At 41.2% G+C, this 21960-nt stretch overlaps 3 protein-coding genes across 3 annotated transcripts in view; 2 read left to right on the top strand and 1 right to left on the bottom strand.

Moving 5' to 3' along the window:
• LOC307034752 (uncharacterized protein KIAA1755-like) overlaps positions 1-1056 on the top strand; it is a gene marked incomplete at its 3' end in the record, with an annotated part of 25764 nt that extends 24708 nt beyond the window's left edge. The window contains exon 19 of the mRNA XM_079673633.1: positions 1018-1056. Coding sequence (XP_079529759.1) covers positions 1018-1056 — 39 coding nt within the window. The remainder of the gene's footprint in view (positions 1-1017) is intronic.
• Positions 1057-2356: 1300 nt separating this feature from the next.
• Positions 2357-16591, top strand: LOC307036379 (protein-glutamine gamma-glutamyltransferase 2-like). The gene is made up of 15 exons (XM_079676633.1): positions 2357-2434; positions 3038-3223; positions 3375-3608; positions 3740-3858; positions 4011-4139; positions 5425-5593; positions 12193-12325; positions 12476-12579; positions 13114-13202; positions 13301-13454; positions 13661-13749; positions 14450-14633; positions 14720-14880; positions 15509-15645; positions 15979-16591. The coding sequence occupies exons 1-15, from the start codon at positions 2425-2427 to the stop codon at positions 16151-16153; spliced, it is 2073 nt and encodes a 690-aa protein (XP_079532759.1). The 5' UTR covers positions 2357-2424; the 3' UTR covers positions 16154-16591.
• A 459-nt stretch (positions 16592-17050) lies between these two features.
• LOC307034751 (kelch-like protein 10) lies at positions 17051-21098 on the bottom strand (the record flags this gene model as incomplete). Its single annotated transcript, XM_079673632.1, has 5 exons — positions 17051-17398; positions 17571-17720; positions 18015-18632; positions 18713-19199; positions 20980-21098. 5 exons carry the CDS (start codon positions 21096-21098, stop codon positions 17051-17053), a joined length of 1722 nt encoding a protein of 573 aa, XP_079529758.1.
• Between the last annotated feature and the right edge of the window lie 862 nt (positions 21099-21960).

Below are 21960 nucleotides of genomic sequence, written 5' to 3'. Positions count from 1 at the left end.
CATACACACTCAGACACACACATTATGACGTACATGCTGAGGTACCACTTACGGCCCATCTACACTACAGGCATGAAAAAATCTTGAAGCTGGGCGTGTCTGAAGCTTGGCGATTTTTTGCGAGCAACCAATCACATGAATCTCCCGCCCCCGACATACAGAGCAATAGCAATGTTAAAACGAAGTAAACTGGATATAAACTCTCCAAACAGGCGAAAAAACTATCAGTTTCACCCACTGTCTCTGCCACCTCCCTCCATGCCTGGTTCCTCCGGTTTGTATCCCGGTAAATAGTTCCGGTCGTAAAGAACCGGGTGATTTGCTACCGTAATATCTCGTTTGGAATATGAGGAAATGAACTGCGGTCTGGCTCTCCCAGCTTGCACGCGGTTGGATTGGCTGAGCTTGCACTGGCGGGATTTGCATAAACGGAATTTGATTGGCTGATGCCAAGCATCGAGCCTCAAAAGTTGAACATTGTTCAACTTTTGATGCCGATAGATGCTCGTGATGCTTGCAAAGCCATGCCATGCTCCCCACAATGCAGTTCGGCGAAGATTCAAAATCTTCTACGTCACCCCATTCAAGTGAATGGGCGAAGCGTTGAAAGCATTTTTTGATGCCTGTAGTGTAGACGTACCGTTACTGTCTTTAAGGGTCCACTTATGCTTACATACCGATCCATTTCCCAGCTACATCCTCAAGTAAATCACCATTACAGAAAGTTATTCTCATATGATTTTTGTTTCTTAATGAGTTATTTATGAAGGTCTGTGATTTTTATTGTACCGTATACAAGTGGCAGGATCGTAAAAAAAACTGAGGTCATAATGTTGTCCTCTGGTTATTTTAATTTCAAAGCCACTATCTTTTTAAAACATGGCAGATCCATGTTTTTTTATTTCTTACTTGCTTTAGCTTTCTTTCTCTCATTTTTTTTTTTCATTGTTTCAATATTCAAATGTGGGGTCAGTACGGTTGTTGTCGTCTTTCTTTCTTCTTGTGTTTTATTTTAAGATAAATCAGATTGTGTGGTTTCTCGCCTCTGGGCTCTGACCAGACAGATTGCCGTAACATGAGGATGTCATCCGACAGCTTCACTTCCTTATTCCACAGACACACAATTCCTTAAAGACTGTAGACATTTGTTGCAATCTGTTTCATTTCCCTAGTTGCAGATTTTATTTTGGTGCTAAAGCAGTTGAAATGTCTTTCAGTTCTTTCTTTTGTGTGTCAGGGAGATTTCTCTCGCATTTTGCCGATACATTTGATTAAATATAGGCTCTCATAGTCTAATAAACAATGTTTTACCTTTTTTAATGTGCATTTAATCAGGAAACAGCACATCGAGGCTTTGCTTTCATTATCTATAGCATCCTTCAGTAAGTGAACATTTTAAAAGTGAAAGACTCACCATGTGATCTGAGAAAAGTGTGTGCCTTGCATAAGAAAAAAACAGCTACAATCAGTTGCATTCAAGTTTTAACTGTATGATGTGTAAATTCCTGTGTTACATTATATAATGTCATGTATCAGTTGTTGGAACATTGTGTTAATGTTGAATCATTATACCAATTCACAGTATGTTGCAGCTCCAAAGAATGACATCAATAATTTATGAAAAAATGTTATTGTTGTTATTACTATTATGTTTATATTTATTTTACAGAAATAAAATTACTATGGTCTATCTGGCACATGTACATGTGTTTAGTGTTTTATATTTTTTATAATGCATAATTATGTATTATGTATGTGGCTGGAATTATTTTTTAGTGTGCATTACTCATTATTTGATTTGATTCTGTTACAGTTTTTAAGCTTCTGTTCCCAAAGAAGAATCATTCACAATAGCCTTAAAGGTGGGGTAGGTAATTTATTTCAGAAACACTTTTTGTTATATTCCATGGAATGCTCTTAACATCCCGATAGCAATGAATATATTAAATGCTTTGACAATAAATACATTCAAAAAATGTAATCTGTGGAAGCCGTAGCGCTGTAAAAAGCACAACCAATCATTTTAGCCGGCCCGGCTAAAATAACTGGATGGCCTACGTGCCTGTCAGCCTTCCATCTGTGCACAAACTTATCTCGTGCCCTCATTGGTCATGTGCGCGTTCGTGTATTTTCAAATTATAGCTCACTCGAGCTGTTTTCTCAAAAATTACCTACCCCACCTTTAAGGCCTCGGTCGAATAAATAAAAGAGAGAAAATAAGTGTTTAAGTCTAAAAACAGAACTACTGATGTAACAGATAGTAAAAAATCATGGACAGATGGGGGTGTCCAGAATCCAGATCAGGTTTCACATGCTACAAATAGGGGCCGTCCCCCTGCAGGGTCATAAAGCATTAAGCACAGGCTGAGCTGAAGTGTAATTCTACACACACAGAGGTTAAAGGACAAGAACGTCTCTGCAGACATGAGTCAAGGTAAGACAGAGAAAAACTACTTTCATTTTATCGATAAGAGGTTCAAATGTTACTAGTGGAGTTTATGATCTGAAAGGGCAGTTTATCTTTATTTAACTTCACACAGTCAGACTTCCTTGGAGTGTCAAAGTCAAGTGTGAAATGTGATGAGCAGGAATGGACGACATTAGATATGACAGATCTCGAGGGTATCTGGGTTGAAGAATGTCTAATGATTTATTTTGTGATTTACCATCTGGAGAAACTTAAATGAGCGGATGATCAAATCTAAAGAAAGTTGTCAAAAAGTGTCTATTTAAGATACTTCTCAAAAGGCACTTTTATAGTTTTTGATAGTTTCCTTAGATCCTTCTTTCTTAACTTTCAATACTATCTGTACCATTTTTATTTAATTAGTTTTTTGTTTTACCTATTTTTTTATTTTGTGTTTTATGGATAGTGCTATTGATCACATTTGTTTTAAAGATAAACACGTTGTAGATAGAGGTTCACATTATTATTATTATTATTAAGTCTGATGTTCATAGTTTTAGTCTATTGACGTGTGTTTAATTTCTAATCGAGTTGACAAATTGAAATGTGTTTTACCATCTCTACACACAGTTGTGGATATTGAGCGCTATGATCTTGACATTAAGAGAAACAGCAGCAGCCATCACACCGAGCAGTGTGGAAAGGAGCGTTTGATTGTAAGAAGGGGGCAGCCCTTCAATATCACCTTACACCTCAAGCCTGGCAGCAAAGAGTTCAAGCCGGGTGAAGAAAGCTTCACACTCATTGTTGAGACTGGTAAGCATCTTAATTACCAGTGATTACATTTAGCTCTACATGCTGATCTAAAGTACTGTATATCTGTTTTGAGGGATTTATATGCATGCATGAGAATGTATGTTTTTCACCTCTGGATTTAGTATAATTTATTACATCTGTTACCCTCCAGGTCCATTACCCAGAAAAGAGTCCGACACTCAGGCTACTTTTGGTCTAAGCGACTCCACAGCAGACAATGAGTGGAGCGCTTCTGCCTCTTATGATCCCTCCGGAAACTCAGTGTCTGTCTCTATCAGCTCCTCGCCCAACGCCCCTATAGGCCTCTACTCTCTGACTCTGGACCAGGATGGGCAGAAGACCAGTTTAGGACAGTTCACCCTGCTTTTTAATCCTTGGTGCACCAGTGAGTACATATTTTCTCAAATATTTATGATCCCAAACTGCAGCTGTAAAGCAGGAAATGTTGTAAGATTTGAAATGTTTAATTTGATGCCACTGATCTAAATGTGTTGGTCTGTCTGTACTGACGAACAGGAGATGCTGTTTACATGCGCAGTGAGACGAAGAGGCAAGAGTATGTTTTAGCTCAATATGGGCTCATCTACAGGGGAGCAGCTAAACGAATCAAGGGGAAACCCTGGAACTTCGGGCAGGTAAATTAAATGTCAAATGTTTCCCCTTCAATAAATTTCGGTAAACTTTACACAGGCTTTGTAATCTCTAAATGCTTATTTTAGAGGCTGCCAGAAGTCCTTACATGCTGCTCCACTCACACCTTCTCTTCTGGTTGTTTGTCCGTCTGTAGTTTGAACCAGGAATACTGGATATCTGTCTGAAGATCCTGGATGATAACCCCAAATTTATCTCTGATGCCAACAAGGACTGCTGTGCCAGGAGGAATCCCATCTATGTGACCAGGGTGCTGAGTGCTATGGTAGGATGTGTCCAGGCTTTAGTGACTCCCTGTGGGCGGCATTTAACCAGCCTGTGAATAGCCTTTATTTCAGCTTTGCAGTAGATAAAGATTACCATGGTGAACCACATACACCTCTGTGTGCTGCTTTACACTCTGAGTGTTATATTATCCTGCAGGGAGGGGGGACAAAGAGAAAACCCCCCTGCCTCTTTGGAAACGTTCTCGTCACCCGTGGCAACTTTTGTGTTAGAAAGATGCAGAATAGAAAGGAGTTTTAATCTTCCTGTGCGGCTTTGATTTCAAGGTGATTTCAAAGAGCAGTAAAATAGATACATTATAGTCTGTTGCCGTGTTATTTTCTGCTCAAGTCAAAAAAATCTAAATTAGGAAACCAAGGCTATTTCTGCTTGTCTTGTGGTTGTCACCATATAAATCACTACCAGGTTTCAGATGAACTGTCACACTATATTTAAGTTACATAAGATAGCGAGGACGCACTCACGAAACAATAAAAACACATTTTCACAAGTTCACTTTCTCTTTGCTTTAATTAGTTCACTCTTATTGTTAGTATAGAGAATTGTGTGCTCTGATCTATCAGTACAAACATGCATCCTTTAATACAGCATGGATATAAGAGGTCCTTCTCTATTGTCCCTTCCCTCTGGATCTATGAAGGAAACAAATTTTCCACATATTTTTATAATGACAAAATGTGGGATTTGCTACGTACACTTCCCAGGGAATAATGGCAGATTATCTGGTTGACCTTGTATTATTTTATTAAATGATTACTAATTAATATGTTTTTTATGGCTTAGAGCCGGGGATAGCAGTGGACGGAGTCATATTTTTTACTGAATGTCCGTTCCACTCTCGTGAACGCAATATATGAGGAACGGCTCGAGGGAATTCAATACGATTTTGCACAGATGTCCAATTAGTAGCGAGGAGTAATTGGTTAGAATTTGGTTCTCAAAGGTCTAATTTCAAGGTCATTGTGACCTCACACAAATAGAAAAATGATAAAGTGATGGTCAATCTATTTATTTAAGTTTTATGTAATCTGACATGATCAGATCTCTATCTTGGAGCCTATCTTGTCATGATGGATGTGTGGAGAAATATGATATTAATAATAAGGAGTCCTTAAGAGATCTGAGGGCATACTGCTTTAAAAAACTCAAACTTGGTGTTTCAACATATTGTGTTGCTGTCACTTGACAAAATGTAAATCTTTGGAAACATTTTCATTATCTCTTTCTATCCCTCTTTTGTCTCCCTCCTCTATCTCTACCCTCAGATCAACAGTAACAATGACAGAGGAGTGCTGGTGGGAGAGTGGCAGGATTTTACAGGTGGAGTTCATCCAGGAAAGTGGATCGGCAGCGGGGACATCTTGCACCAGTGGAAAGAAAGTGGCCCCGTCCGCTTCGGACAATGCTGGGTCTTTGCTGCTCTTGCGTGCACAGGTTCGTGCACATTATGACGCAAATGAGTCGTGTTATGAGTCCTTGTTTGACTGTCGGTGGATTTGTTCATATATTGAGTGAGACATTCTGGTACATCCTAGTCACATTCAGTGTTGGGTGTAACGCGTTACAAAAGTAACAGAGTTACAGTAGGCTAATGTATTACTTTTTTCTGTATCGAAGTAATGTAACGCATTACTAATAACATTTGGGTAATATAGGCCTACTACCCCTTACAATCAATGCTCAGTAAGTAACGCAGTTACAAGTTACAACACAATTTAACCCGAAATGAAATGGTGTTTTGTTTTTTAAGAATTCACTAACATCGCGAGACATTCCGACACCAGAGAAATATTGTGCAGGTAGATTATTAAAGCTGGTGCAGGGGTCTCTAACACGTTGGTAGCTCGCGGGCAGCTTTTCAGTATAGCTCGTCGCTTGCGGTTCACAGACTGTGTGGAAAAAAATCAGACGACAATAAATGCACCTGAATTAGTCCGTGTCGCTGCGGCTCAGACACTGGATTTATGTGTTAAAAAATACTCGCGTTAGCACATGTCAGGTTTTTGGTAGATTTAATCAATTATTGGATTGCAGAGTATGAATGTCCTTTTGCTATTTTCAGACGATAAATACGTGTGTAAAGTTTGTTCCTCCAAACCCCGCCCCCTCCCTGAAAATGAGTGACAGGCTGATAGTAACCTGATAGATACGTTTAACTTAATAACTGATTGAGATGTGATGAAGCTAATCTCATACATTCTTGGGATTTATGTAACAGTAAAACAGAGAATAAGTGTGCACCCACATGCAGTATTTTTGTTTTTATATGCTGTTGTAAATACTCCTGTTGTCTGCTGTGTTCAGACTGAAGTCATGTTGTGATGCCACATTCACGACATTCGGTGTCCTTTTTTCGAGCAGAGGACCGTTGCTAGAAGCTGCAGTTAGACTGCAGGAGTATTAGTTTTTAGTTTTTGAGGATGGAACATTTTCACACACAGATATATGGAGGCTAGACCTATACACTTATTTATCTGACGTCCAGCGCTCCGTCTTTTAACCTCTTTTCCTTTCTCTTTCTTGATCCTCCTTAGCAACCTTCATTATAGTCCTTGACAGTGGTCTGTACTACAGTATTAACAACGTGTCACATGTTAAGAATTTAGAATCAGAATCGAGTATTCAACTAAGCCGTGTAATAAAAGCTGTTAGAAGCCTTAATGGCCTACACAGTTGTTATACTATACCACATTGCCCTTCAACAGGGACGTCGGAACTATTTTCTGGGGGGGGGGTGCGGGATTTTTGCTGGGAGGGTCGGGGGGGAAACTCACACTATCAATGATTAACGAACTCGACACGTAGGCCTAATAGCCTAGGCCTATACATAACAGATATAGGCTACATAAACACACGCAGCATCTTAATTGTTACGAAAATGTATGAAACAAAATGAATTAATGAATTAATCAAGCCTTTATTAAGGAACATACTGTAGCCTAATAGGCGATAACATAGGCCTACAGCATTCAGAAAATCAACAGAATAATACAGCCTTTACGAACATAGGCCTAATGGAACATTCAGAAAAATAACGGTTTACTTTGCGCTCGTAAGGGCTTTTAAACTGTTCCAAAAGTAGACCTTCTCTCCGTTGTTCTGCTGATAAATTCTTTAAGCAGGGTCGAGACATCGCATTCATCGAGAAGGTCGCTATGCGCATTCATAATGGCCAAATGAGTGAGTCTCTCCTGCTTAATAGTATTGCGCAGCCACGTTTTCAACCTGCGCAACGCCGAGAACGAGCGCTCGGATGCCGCGACAGAAATGGGCAGAGCCAGACAGAGCTTTATGAGCCTCTCCGCTTCCGACAGCATGGAGCGGGATTGGGGCTGCAAGGTGTGCAGAATGGCCAATACATCCTGAATGGTTTTCACTTCTCGCCCCCTACACACGTCGCTCAGGATGTCCAGCTCAAGGCTTAGCTGCTCTCTTGAAAAGGAAGTCAGTTCCAGGGAACCCACATCCACTCGTTTCCCTTGGGCCGCCTGTAGAACTGCCTGCTCTCGCCCTGCAGCTACGCGGAGTCCTTCCTGGTCAAAGCGCCGCTCCACCTCTGTGCGCACCAAGTCCAGGGCCTCAAACAATTCCCTCTTCCACAGGCTTGGATATTCTTTAATAGTTAAATATAACAGTTAAACAACAACCAACAAATAGTTTCCATATGGGCTGCCTATTTAAGCTGGGTGGGTCAACCTTAAATTTTCAATTTAAATTCAAATTATGAATATGGTTTGTTATGAAAGTAGGCCTATACGTTATTTAGTCAGTTGATACCGTTGTAATGAATTATTAATTGCAGGCTAATTTCGCAAATAAGCGTACATGGATGTAGTACATTATTATGAACTATGATATCGTTTTCTATGGATAGATCAAATCTGTCCACAAATGCTGGAGAGCACGCTCTGTGTGCGTATTTGTTGCATTCTTTCAACATTACAGACCGATGAGCTTTATGATTAATTTTAAAATACTGTTGGCATTATTTATTTATTTATTTAGGCCTATTTATTTACCCTCGTTCTCCAACTCCCGTTCCTCCTCCTCCGCTGTATGGCGAAAACGCGCTGGGGTCTTGCTGGTGCGCACTGGATGAGGAGGCTTCAAGTTGTAGCGCTCTGTGTATTGTTTGGTCTTGGCCACAAGGTCAGCGAAGGTGTCATCTTGTCTGAGTGTGTTCAGTCGCTGGCAAAGAAGTTTGGCAGCTTCCATTGATCCAAGGGCTGTGACTTTGGTGCCTTGCAGTGACCGAGCCACGGATTCACATGGCGTAAACATGGTAACGCAGGCAAACAAACCAAAGACTGTGCGCGTAGTGGTGCCCTTTTTGAGCAATCCTGCCACTTTGGCACGCGTCTCCCCCTTGACAATCCTGTCACTCTCCAAGGTCCTAAATGTCTGCAGCATCTCTCCATAGCATGCCAGCAACCGTGACAGTGCCACAACTCTGACGCACCACAGAGTTGGGCACAGGGCAAGCAGGTTGATCACTTCTCCACATCCAAAAAGAGACTGGTATAACGTTTTTCTCTTTGCTGAATCATTAATCACAACTGTGACTTCCCGAACAAAGTTCAGTGTATCGGCAACAAGGCGCACTTCTTTTGCCACTTCTTGCAACACTAAATCCAGAGAGTGGTTTGCGCAGTGGACAAACAAGGAGTCAGGACATGTTTCCTTTAATCTTGCCTGCACTCCCTTGAACCTCCCTGACATGTTGCTGGCTCCATCAAAACAGTAGCCTTTCAGCTTCTCCAGCGGCAGATTTAGCCGAACAAGGACATCTTTAATGCACAGAAAAAGCATCTCGGCGGTTGTGTCTGGAGCGTTGTAAAAGCCCAGAAAGAAATTCTGGACTTCAAGATTGTCATCTGCAAATTGTATACTGCATGAGAACTGTTCTTTTCCACTGACGTCGGTGGTCCCATCAGCAGTTAAGCCGAAAAAAGGACTTTCGGATGCTTTGGCTCCGATTTTCCTCTGGATGTCATGGGCAAACAGCTCCAGAACTTAATTCTGGATGCTGCCCGACATCCAATTGTCCCTCCTCTTCATCCAGTTTTGCAGGTCAGGATCAGCGCGTACCCTCTCGACCACTAGCTGCCACAACACCCCATCCCGATTTGCAGCTCCTCTCAGAGGGAGTCCCTGGCGCCCCAGGAATCTCACGCTGCTGAAAACGAGCTCCAGCATTTTCCGGGCTGTTATTTGTTCTTTAGCAGCAGCCTCAGACAAAAGCGCATTAATTGGCGTAGTTTTCAATGCAGCCAATCTTTGAGTCGCATCTAAATGAATGCGTGTTTTCTCGTGGTCTCTGATTTTCTCCTTTGCTTTTCTCCAGTTTGAAAAGCCCGTATCTTTCAAAAACGGACTGTCAGCTTGTTCTGACCCGACCAACTTGCGCTTGACAGCTGACCTGCACACACCACACACAATGCCATCACTGACCGCGATGTATTCCAGCCACGGCCACTCTCTGAACCAGGCGGCCTTGCAGGAACGAGTGAAGTTCTCACCCAACTTCTTGGCAGGAAAATTGTAATCCTGTGGTGGTTTGCATGATATTGCCTCTTCTTGGCTAGCACCGGGTGCTGGTGGTGGCGCTGGGGAGGGAGGACGAGGCCGAGGGCCGCCGGGCCCTTCGGCTGCCTGCTGCTGCTGTCCGGTTGCTGGCACACAGCCTCTAGGTGTCTCTCTCGGACGTTTAGCTGGGTCGGGCGGATTTGTAAAAAAATCTGAAATTCGTTTTTGAGACATAGGCTAGTTCTAGCTGGCGTAGTTGAACTCAAATCATGTAGCCTATGCATATGCTAAAAACAAATGAGAGCCGCGAACACAGCAAACATTAAAAAAATTCCCGCTACTTTTTTTTTTTTTTTTTTACACATAGGCCAACGTCACAGTGAGCTGTCAGATGCAGTCTGCATAGCAACAGCTATGCCATGCCAGCCAGGCTGCTGTATTGAGCCAGGCAGGGTGCATATCACATCAAAAGATCTGTATTAAGAAATACATGTAAGTCAGACAAATTGAGTTTAAATTCAGAATCTTTATTTTTATTTTTTTAACGTAGGCTAATCCTGTGATTCCTGAGGCTGACGGGAGGGGGTGCTGCCGCACCCCCCGCACCCCTAGTTCCGACGTCTATGCCTTCACAGGATGTATAATGAGCTGCACTAAACTACATTTTAGCATTTAAAATACCTAGCCATTCTTTTAAGGTTATTTTGGTGAAAGTAACTCAAAAGTAATATAAAATTAGTGTAACTCGTTACATTACAGAGACAGTAATATTGTAATGTAACTTATTACTTAAAAAAGACAGTAATATGTACTGTATTACATTTTGGAAGTAACTTGCCCAACACTGGTCACATTTCATGTTGACATCATTGGTTTAAATCAACCAATTGCTTACCATGACTCCTCAGTAGCCAACGACCTGCCGATGGCAGCCGACTCTGGGTCACCCAGCATCCTGGTCCTACTTGACCTGAGCGCAGCTTTTGACACAGTGGACCATGCCATCCTCCTCCACCGCCTCGAGACCTACACAAGGGTGACGGACACGGCTCTGAAGTGGTTCTCCTCCTACCTCACCAACCGGAAGTACCACGTGTCTCTGGGGGGTTCCAGGTCAGACGACACCGCAGTGACATGCGGAGTCCCACAGGGATCAGTGCTGGGGCCCATACTGTTTTTAATCTATCTATTACCTCTGGGTCATATCATCAGACAACACAACATCAACTTCCACTGCTATGCTGACGACACCCAGGTCTATATCAAAACACAACCCAACCCCACCAATACTATCTCCACCCTAAACACCTGCCTGGAAGACATCCGCTCCTGGATGACCACCAACTACCTCCAGCTCAACAGCAGCAAGATGGAGGCAATCCTGATAGGCACCATCGACCAGCTTGCCAAGGCTGCCAACATCAGCCCCTCCCTCGATGGTCAGCTCATTCCTCTCTCCTCTGCTGTCACCAATCTTGGTGTAAAGTTTGATTCCACTCTGTCTTTCCAAGCCCACATCAAAGAAATAAACAAGACCTCCTTCTTTCACCTGAAAAATATTTCCCGACTGAAGCCCTCACTCTCAACTGATGGCACCAAAAAACTTGTCCGTGCACTCGTCTTCTCAAAACTAGACTATTGCAATGCATTCCTCTCCGGTCTCCCAGCCAAATCCATCAACCACCTGCAACTTGTCCAGAACAGTACAGCTCTCACCGGTTCAAAAAGGTCCGCCCACATAACCCCCATACTTGCCAACTACACTGGCTCCCAGTCCACTACAGGATCCAGTTTAAGGTTCTGCTCCTGACCTACAAAGCCCAAAATACCTCTGTGACCTCATCCGTACCCAGACATCTACCCGCTCTCTGCTCCAGCCACGCTCCTCTACTCTACATGCGCACACGTCTCCGGACAATGGGAGACCGAGCCTTCTGCTCATTTGCCGCTCGCCTCTGGAACTCCCTCCCAGATCAGCTGAGATCTGCCCCTTCCATCGAGGTCTTCAAAACCGTCCTTAAGACCCTCTTCTTTCGGCAGGCCTTCCAATAAACCTTTATCATGGTACACCTGGGTACTGCCAATTTTATTGCTATCTCTGACTTTAAATTTTTAACTGAATTCTTTTTTATTTATTTTTTACTTTTTATCTCTTACATTTTATCAGTGTCTTATGTTGTGAAGCGCTTCAGGATTTGTCTTGGCAGATGAGTAGCGCTATATAAATTCAATTTATTATTATTATTAGTATCAGGTAACACAGAAACATTATCCCGACTTCTGTTGCATTTGTTTCTTAGACACACCATCTATTTCTTCTTAATGACTTCCTCCAGTACACTTCCGCTGCCATCCAATCCCTAAAGTTAGAATCTAGTCTCTTGGCTTTGAAGCTCTCTACCTCCTGAGACATGTTTATGTGATGTTTTAATTGTGAGTCTTTGATGACATTGGCTATGTCTAGAATGTGCTTCTCTGATGAAGTGTGACTCTTCTCCCTCCTCCAGTGTCCCGGGCCTTGGGCATCCCATGCCGAGTGGTTACTAACTTTGGATCGGCTCACGACTCTGACGCAAACCTGATGATAGAAAACCTGTATGATGAAGATGGTGAAAGAATGTCAAATGGTGATTCGATATGGTAAGGGATTATTACCTTAAATACATGCATAACCACAACTGTCATTTCTGAACACGTCTTTTTTACTTTTTCAATCTTCCAAAATGTTCCATGATCACATGTACTTGTGATTTTTCCACATTCAAGTAACAGAATCCTTTATCTTACCAGGAACTTCCATGTGTGGGTGGACAGCTGGATGACTCGTCCTGATTTGGGAACAGACTTTGATGGCTGGCAAACCAGTGACCCTACCCCACAGGAGACAAGTGATGGTAAACTCTTATTTTGATGTCAAATTGTTTGACTTGTTTCCCAATAAGTCCCATATATAAGACTAAGGACTGCCTTGGCAGACCAAATAATGAACAAAAACATATATCATGAGGAATACCTCTAACCATAACTGTATTGGAAATGCTACAAAGATAGGTCATAGTCAATGGCATGCCTAGTCACATTTCTAACCATGGAGGTTTCAGTTTCAGCCACCAGTCATAGGTTAGTTGTGTTGTTGCGGCTAAACCTTCATATGACTAATCGTGAGACTTCTTGAAACAGTAAAAAATGTAATATGTTGTTTATACTTTTGATTGAGTTTTTCTATAGAATCAAGTTTAAATGTCAAGAATAAAGTATAAATGTTGATAAAAAGGAACATTATTTATATTTATCTTTTTTGAGAATACAGTCGACATTTTGAAGATTAACTAAACATTACAAGAAGTCACAACTTGACTTGAATGACTTGCGCGGCCTGAATCCTTGCATTGTGTCTGACTCTGTCTCTGGATGTGTGATGCCATCAGGTGTTTTCTGTTGCGGACCGTCCTCTTTGAAGGCCATCAGGGAAGGAGAGCTGACAAAGAAATATGACGCTCCCTTTATTTTTGCTGAGGTAAGTTTTCGCTATTGGCTGTAATAGTTTTAATTAATGACTGTTGACAAATGTCTTTATGTTCACTGATGGTCATCTCACGCCGTGTGTTGGGTCAGGTTAATGCAGATGTTGTGGACCTGGTGCGCCTGTCAAGTGGAAAGTTCGTACAGTTCAGTGGATCAACTAAATCTATTGGACAGTACATCAGCACCAAAGCTGTGGGCTCGGATGATAGGCACGACATCACACACCAGTACAAATATCCAGAAGGTACTGCTGTGTCACATGTACACAGACACACTCGAGACTCTAAACACAGAATCACAATGTATTTTTTAAATAAATATCAAACTGTTTAAATGTAGAATACCCCAACTACCTCAATTTGAGAATGCAATCTTGTCGCATTTGAGGGGAAAAGCCTGTTGTTGACCCAGGAGCTAAAACACTGTTTCATTACCTCTGATGGTTTTCAGGCTCAAAGGAGGAGAGGCAGGTGTATGAGAAGGCTCAGCATCACAACAAGCTACTGCAGCGAGGAGAGGAGCCGGGGCTCCATCTCAAGGTGTCATTTTTCAACCGCTTGTACATTATAGTACATTACATCTCACTTGTTAGACGCTTTTACCAAAAGTGACTTACATACATTCAATACTGAGGGCATTCCCCAAATTATTTTTATTTGGGGTGAAGTGTCTTGCCCAGGGACACAACGACATGCTGACTGTAGTGGGGATGGTCGAAGATAAATAATAATACATTTCATTTATAGAGCACACTTTAAAAACAACGTCATCTGAAGGTGCTTCACAAAGGTCAACACACTAGACCACTGAGCCACAGCCTCCCATCTATACATACATACATACATACATCGTAGAAAATAACTATAAACATGTGCATAAATTGTACATCAAGAGATGTCACAATTTATGTATACGAAAGTTTTTAAAGCAGCAGAAAATAAAGTATCGCCAGGTTCAAAAGTTGAAATATATTTAATTTAGTATCCCTTATAGAAAGATATACATCAGTGGTGGGTGGTATTTATACCAAATTAATTGTGTCTTTGCTGCATCAGCTTTGAAATGAATAAACAGTTTTATTAGCATATTCTTTTCCAAGGATCAAATAACCATCATTTTCAACATCATTGACAACTAATTCCGGTTCATTAAAAATATAAGATATTGAGATTTATATTATTCTTATGTCCTTATTATACAATGAATGACATTTAAAAAATCCTATAACTCTCATTTAAGATCAAACTGGCTGATAACATGATAGTGGGCTCGGACTTTGAAGTGCACGCTGTCCTCACCAACAACTGCGTGGACGCGAGGATCTGCACCTTCCTGTTCTTCGCCAAGGCTGTCGGCTACAACGGAAAACTGGGAGACAGCTGCGGATTCACTTCAGACAAAGTGGAGGTGCCCTCTGGAGAAGGTCAGGGAACACAACAAGTCACAAACCCTGGTGTAATTGCATCAAAAATAGTTGTAATAACCTAAGGTATGTTGTGATTTTTACAGAAAGGCACATGTCCCTCAGACTGGAGTATGAGCGTTATGGATCAGCGATCACCTCCGACAGGTTGATCCAGGTGTCAGCCATCACCATCGACAAGCAGATCACAAATTACCATAAGGCTGAGAAGACCATCGTGCTGGACGAGCCAGAAATACACATCAAGGTACGGGCGATGCACAGATGAAAGACCTATATTCCAGATTCAAATTTTATAAAAACTAAATATAAATAAATAATTTTGAGTAGTTTGAGTTGCAAGATTTCAGCATACATGAACTTAAAGTACAGCAGATATTTAATAATAATAATTTAAAAAAAAAATCCAATTTGTTTTTATCCTGTAAAGAAATGTTCTGTAGCTTAAAGGGTTAGGCTACAAATGCATTTTGTTGTGCAGTCGTGTTTGAATGAAAACATATTATCCTTGAACCCTTGTATACATTGTTTACATAAGATAGTACAGTTTACAAAGCCACACATCTTTTAGAGTTAGTGTTAAATCATTCTGATTCAGCTTTGAATCCTTTCCCATAAAGCATTACAATGTATAACAGAACATCAGAAAATAAGTGAAATCCCAAACTTACGCTTTTTTTAAATGTCAGGGGGGAATTGAACCTTGAAATGTGATTCTGGTAGCTTTGATTGCAGATCGCAGAATAGTTTATATTCAACTAGAAATACCTGTCATTATTTATTGCCCCCAGGTACTTAACTACACAATTTTAATTATGTACAACCCTATACCACCTCTCACATTATGAAACCTGTATCTGAACCCCTCTCTGCAGCTGTTGGGAGAGGCCACAGTGAGGCAGAGTGTGACGGCCTCACTGACCCTCCTGAACCCTCTCCCAGAGCCCCTGCAGGACTGCAGCTTCACCGTGGAGGGGGTCGGCCTCACTGAGGGCAAACCCCTAACTGCCAGGTATGCCGACTACATCATAACTGTTTTCAGCAGTTTAATGCTTCAAATATTGATTTGAGCTTTTCTTTTTTTTCACCTCTTGGCTTTACTTGTAATTCATATTAAGGTTTATTTAAATGTTAAAATGCAAGATGGTGTTTGTGCAAAGCTTGTACAAAAACACCCCAAAACCACAGTGTCCTTCTCCCTAAAAACTGTCCCTCAATGATTCTTGTTTCAGTGCAAAAATCTTTTGGTACTGTACAATATAAGATGATGATCTGTGGGATATATTATGTTGGATAACATTTTTTGTCTGGCGATGCTCATGTTTATTGTCTGTGATTCCGGCAGGATTGAAGCTGTGGGCCCCAAACAGGAGGCCAAGGCCAGCTTTGAGTTCAGTCCCACCAGCGCGGGCCCCTGTGTGCTGCTGGTTAACTTTGATAGCGACAAACTGAAGAATATCATGAGCTCCATCAATGTTGTTGTGAAAGAATCAGCCAGTACAGAAGCCAATACAGTGTAATGCCTTTTTTAAGCCCCTTATATATCCACATATTGTCCTAGGATTTGTTGTTATACTTTCCAAAATCAGTCATTTCATGATGAGATACAATGATCCACATCCACTAATCATTATGTACAGTGCTTCTTTAGTAAGCCTTAAAACTATAATATATTGACATTAAGAAATTAACTTCACTTAAATAATTAGTAACGTAACATATTTATTTGTATTTGGTCACATTTAAGTGTGACAATTAAGCTGCTGCTGCCAACGCTGTAAGTAAAGCAATTGTTTGTTGAAGTGAGAAACACTTCCCTCCCCTGTTTTAGAAAACATTTTGTTATTGGTAAAAACAATTTCCGATAAGTTAACAAATGTTTTTTCATTATACAATGTTTTCAGGCTTGGGGTGTGTTTGTGTAATTTCAGTGTGAAAATAAATGCCATGTCACATAATGCTTTGTTCATGGAGCTGATTTTACTGACATTATCATTTTACGGTAATATGTCTATTATCATGATGACCAAAGTTTTTTATCAAACTTATTTTCATTTTCAAAATTGATGCCTTTAACCATATTGCTATATAGAATATATACAGTATATTTCTATGGATCTGACATCACCTAGTGTTTGTGTAACACATATTAAATACTCATGAAGGTTCATGCTAAGTCACTACCAAGTCTCATTTGGACTTTTTTTTTGTTGTATTCAGATTTACTTCAAGGTGAAATGTTTTTGTTTTTTTCACTGTACATCTGGGAGATCAAAGTTCTTATAAGCTTTTGCCTTTAGCTGACAATTTTTTCACACGACTGAAAATGTGTTAATACTAGAGTAAAAGTAGCACTGCTGTAGTTTGATGCACACATTTATTTCACAACAACACAGCTCATAGTCAGATGGAAGTCATCATTCCACCTCGCGCTCCTCCACCTGGGAGAGTGTCACAGAGTGATGAGGTGAAGCGTACTCGGCCAGGTTGGGCAGTCCGTGCACCACGCAGCAGCTCAGGGCGCTGCCGGAGGTCTCCAGGTCTCGAGCATCAGACCACTCACCCGTTTCAACATCGAAGCACTCGACGGCGCGGACGGTGGAGGAGCCGTTGAAGCCCCCGACCACAAAGACACGGTCATCGATCAACGCAATGCCGAAGTTGCTGCGGCAGCTCAGCATGGAGGGAACAGCATGCCAGGTGTCCGTTTCTGGGCTGTAGGCCTCAGCAGAGCGCAGACGGCTAGTTCCATTAAAGCCACCAACCTTTAAAGAAAATGGGAAATGTGAGGTCAGGCCTGCGTCTATTGTTATGTTTCTGTTGTCCTATCTTATAGTTGATATTTTTGGCAATATGTTTTTATATTTGAGAACATTTCTGCCATAAAATGACTTTTTTCAGTTTTATTTGAGTATAGTCAGTGCTTAATGTGCTTACTGCAAAGACTTGGTCTGCATAGGTGACGACCCCCACTCCGCTGCGCCAACTGCCCATGGAGGCGATCAGGGTCCACTGGTTGCTCTCTGGGTCGTAACATTCAGCCGTTGACAGGCAGTCAATTCCATTGAAGCCACCGCATACGTAAACCTGGAGGAAATGAAAGTGATAAGGAATCTGAAGGCAGGAATTCAGAAAAAATGGACCTAGTGTCTCTTACAAAGTGTTTTTATAGACTAAAGGCTATTTTCTCAGTATTGGGGAGCAAACTAGCCTGTTATAGGAGAGAAAACAAGCAACACTGCATAATATGAGGTTCATAAAGTATTGAATAAATACTTTTTTGGCATTTGTTTTTAGGCTTGATAACAATATGCATTTGGATAATAATCTAGTGAGGCTTGTTAAACATAAATATAATTTGTTTTCTTTGGATCCGCCCACCTTGCCATGGAGGGCTGCACTGCTGGCGTCACTTCTCTCCTCGTGCATGGGCGCAATTACGGTCCACTGGTTGGCTCTGGGTTGATAGCGTTCGACAGTATTGTGTCGATCCTCTCCATCGTAACCTCCCATGGCATATATGAACCCGTCCATCACAGTCACAGTGACAAAGCAGCGTCTCACATGCATCTGTGCCACCTTCTGCCAGGTGCGCGTCACCAGGTCCAATCTGTGCACAGAGCTGAGCCGCACCACTCTGTCAAAGCCACCGACACAGTATACCGATCCATCGAGGAACACTGTGCCATGGTAGGCCCGGGGACCCCCCTGGGTGCTGGTGACATTGACCCAGCGGTCAGCACGGACATCGTACGCCTGGATGGCGTTGGTGGGCACTCCGCCTTTCCAGCCTCCAACAGCCAACATGATGGCATAGGGCAGTCGTGGGCGGGCCAAAGGGTTATAGCGAATAGAATCAAAGTAGCTCATGGTTCTGAGGTCTAGCATGGCATTCAGGGTCCTGAGGATAATTGGTTCACAATCTTGACATTCCTTCACCAATGGGTTGTTGCTGACGCTTTCTATGAAGTTGTCTGGACTCATTAAAGCCAACCTGACCTAGAGACATGAGGAGAGAAGTTGGATGTATATGTTCTCTAATCCATAATTCACTTATGATTTAGGGATTCCCCACTTACTTTGGGCAAAAGAAGAGAGATGTATTGTCTGCGTTCCCCAGTTGAGTAGGAGATCCAACCAAGGATGGCCCTTAGCACAATTTTCTCCTGCTTTACATTGAGTCTGTCATCCCCAATGATTTGACTAAGTTCTTGTGCAGAGAGCTGCATGAACTCTTCTGAGGCGGCAACAACTGCCTCAAAGTGATTTAGCGTGAAAAGGAAAGCCTTGTTCTTCATTTCAGGGGTGTAATAGATGTCTGTGAACTTCATGATGCCGATGCAGTTCTGAGGGGCCAGCTGCTGCTCCAGGAGTTCACAGCAGGCTCGTACGACGCCCATTACATTGTACCGGTCTGCTGCTATAAAAAGCTCCTGCACATTTTCTTGTGTGACTGGAATACATTCAGTGTAGGCAAAGTCAATGAGGAGCTTCATCACGTCAGCGGACACATTGGGAATGTCAAACACCTGACAGTCTGGGGTTGACCAGCGAGTAAACAGGACCCTGCGAGGCAGCATGGAGGCAAAACAAGGCTATCTTTTTAAATGGTCTTCTCATAAAATATAAATATAAACCTCCTATATCACTTTTCAGAATCAGATCAGAATACCTTTATTCGTCCCACAGAGGGGACATTTACATTTGTTCCAGCAGAAAAAGAGCCAAAGATAGGTTAATGTTTAACAAGAAGTATGTATAAAAAACAGAAAAAAATATTAAAGATAAAATAAATGTTTTTAAATAAGTTTAAAAAAAGAATTACACAATTTACAAAATACAAAAATACACAGCCTGTAACAGTTCTGAAGATGTAGTAGCCATATTGCACAGTTATTCAAGGAATATATATATATATATATATATATATTGCACGGTTGGTGTTTAACAACAAGGGGTGTAATAGTCTGTGTTGTGTGTGTGTGTATGTGTGTGTGTGTGTGTGTGTGCGCGTGTGCGCGTGTGCGCGCGCGTGTGTGTGTGCGTGCGTGCGTGTGTGAGGAGGGGTCTACTAGGGGCTGTGCTGGTTGTATAGATTACAGAATAACAGGAGAGGTCATTCACTGTACAGATGGGATGGCATTTGAAATGTAATTTCTTTCTCTTTTTGCTCAAATGATGCCCTTAATACTGTATACATATCAATTCAGTGTTGTGTTATACCAGCAACACAGTCTCAATTTATTTACGCATAAATATAGGAAATCATCAATTCAACTGAATAGTTATACTGAAATTATTTTTAAACTATTTGTTAATCAGTGTATAAATGTCCTATTAAATATCATGATCATGATCATCATCATCATCATCATCATCATCATCATCATCATCATCATCATCATCATCATCATCATCATTATCCTCATCATCCTCCTCCTCCTCATCATCATCATCATCATCATCATCATCATCATCATCATCATCACAGGACAGCCATCTGCACACAAAAAAAAAACCTAATCCAAAAGAAAAATAAGCTTTTACAAGTACTATATGCTTAAGTGTGGCAATTTACTTTATATTTTAGTACAAACTCAATAAACTCAACCATTCTTTTAAAATGTTCATCTGTTTTTAATGTGTGAATATATCTTCTCTATGATGTCACTTATTAATATTGAGTTGTGTTGCAGTTTGTTAAAGGTCCCCTATTATACTGTTTTTCATCAATATATTATAGGTCTCAGATATACTGTATATAGACATGTCTCTGAAGTGTTTGGCTCCAAACACTTCAGAGACATGTCTATATACAGTATACATATTACAAACATATTGTGCATTGTATTATCCCATAATCCCCTCTGTTTCAGCCCTGTTTCCAAAGTGCTGATTCTCTGTCTGTTACTTTAGATGAAAATAAGGAGCCACTCTCCATGCCCCTCTGAGAGATATTTGGTTAAAAAGAACACAATGGTGCTCTAGGAGGAGATGCAGGTGATAAGGTGGGGGGGAGGGGGGGTACCTTGGTTGGTGATTGGCTAATGGTTACACGACCCAAAAAATCTTTATGACATCATAAAGTGGCCAAAATCTGATCTGCTCATTTTCAGACAGATTTCTATATAAATGGATCAGGACAAAAAGAGAGAGAATCTTTTTTCCTGAAACTTTCAGAATGTCTTTACACAGAGGGGACACATGTTTATGTAAAAGACATGAAAAGGTGGATTTTGTATAATAGGTGACCTTTAAGTTCTCTTTGCTAAGCCTGCTGCTGTTTTTCTGCTTATTGAAAGTATAACTCTAGTATCCCTCTGTTAACACCCAATAAGGAACTCACTGAAAGAACGGGCTGCAGTTGCAGAGGATGATCTTGTGCACGTGAAACTCAACATTCTCCACTCTGATCACTGCATCACAAAGCTTTTTTTGAAGACGTAGCTCGTTGTACACGGTCATCTTTGCCCTTCAGTAGGAGAACTTCTACACTTTAAATCTTCAGTGCAAGTTGTGCTCTGGGCTCTCGACCAATGACTCCCCTGAATCTTCTGAGGGTGTAGACTGCTTCACAGGGTTCTAGAATGGCTCATATGTAAACTCACAGAATCTCAAACAGGTTCCAAAGTTCTATGTGGTTCCCATGGTAACAAATGTTCTGTTATCAATGCCTTTTCTTTTTTTAAATGTACAAAATATCTGAAAAAACAACATACTTTATAACAATGAACAAATAAGACACACCTCTTTTTATTGGATTTGAATGCTTCTTCTATTTTAAATGATTATCTGTATTAACAAAATCTGCAAATGGCATATGTCCTAAGGTATCTGCTGCACACAAAAAACATACAAATATTTATCAATTGGCCTATAACATTCATATAAAATAGAAGGTGGATACAAGAATGAGGTGTGTCTAGTGTAGAAAATATATGTGGAATAGATTTAGAGTCAATGAGCACATGACATGGAAGCTATTCAAATGGTATAATCCACTCATAACACATAGGTAATGAAACCCCGGATGAATTCAAGGCTGAACCAAACAACAGGTCAAAGCTTCCTCTGTTCACTGTTCTTTACTCTTTAACAAGTCACAGGAAATGTCATCTGACATACAAAAAAATCACAAATATCAGTTCTGTGCTGCTGAAGATCATGTAAGTGAGTTTGACCTGCTGTTTGATATTCTGGATATTCATGTCTTCCAGAGCATTTGAAGCAGCGATTCTCCCCCAGGCGTGTTGCAGCAGCAAATGTTATCTTCTTCAACTTTAGAAAACACTCACCTCAGCGGCAGCAGGAGCCATGATCAGGTTCT

This window comes from Notothenia rossii, assembly GCF_949606895.1.
Source record: "Notothenia rossii genome assembly, chromosome: 4".
NCBI lineage: Eukaryota > Metazoa > Chordata > Actinopteri > Perciformes > Nototheniidae > Notothenia > Notothenia rossii.
This window is presented reverse-complemented; position numbering and strand designations above follow the sequence as displayed.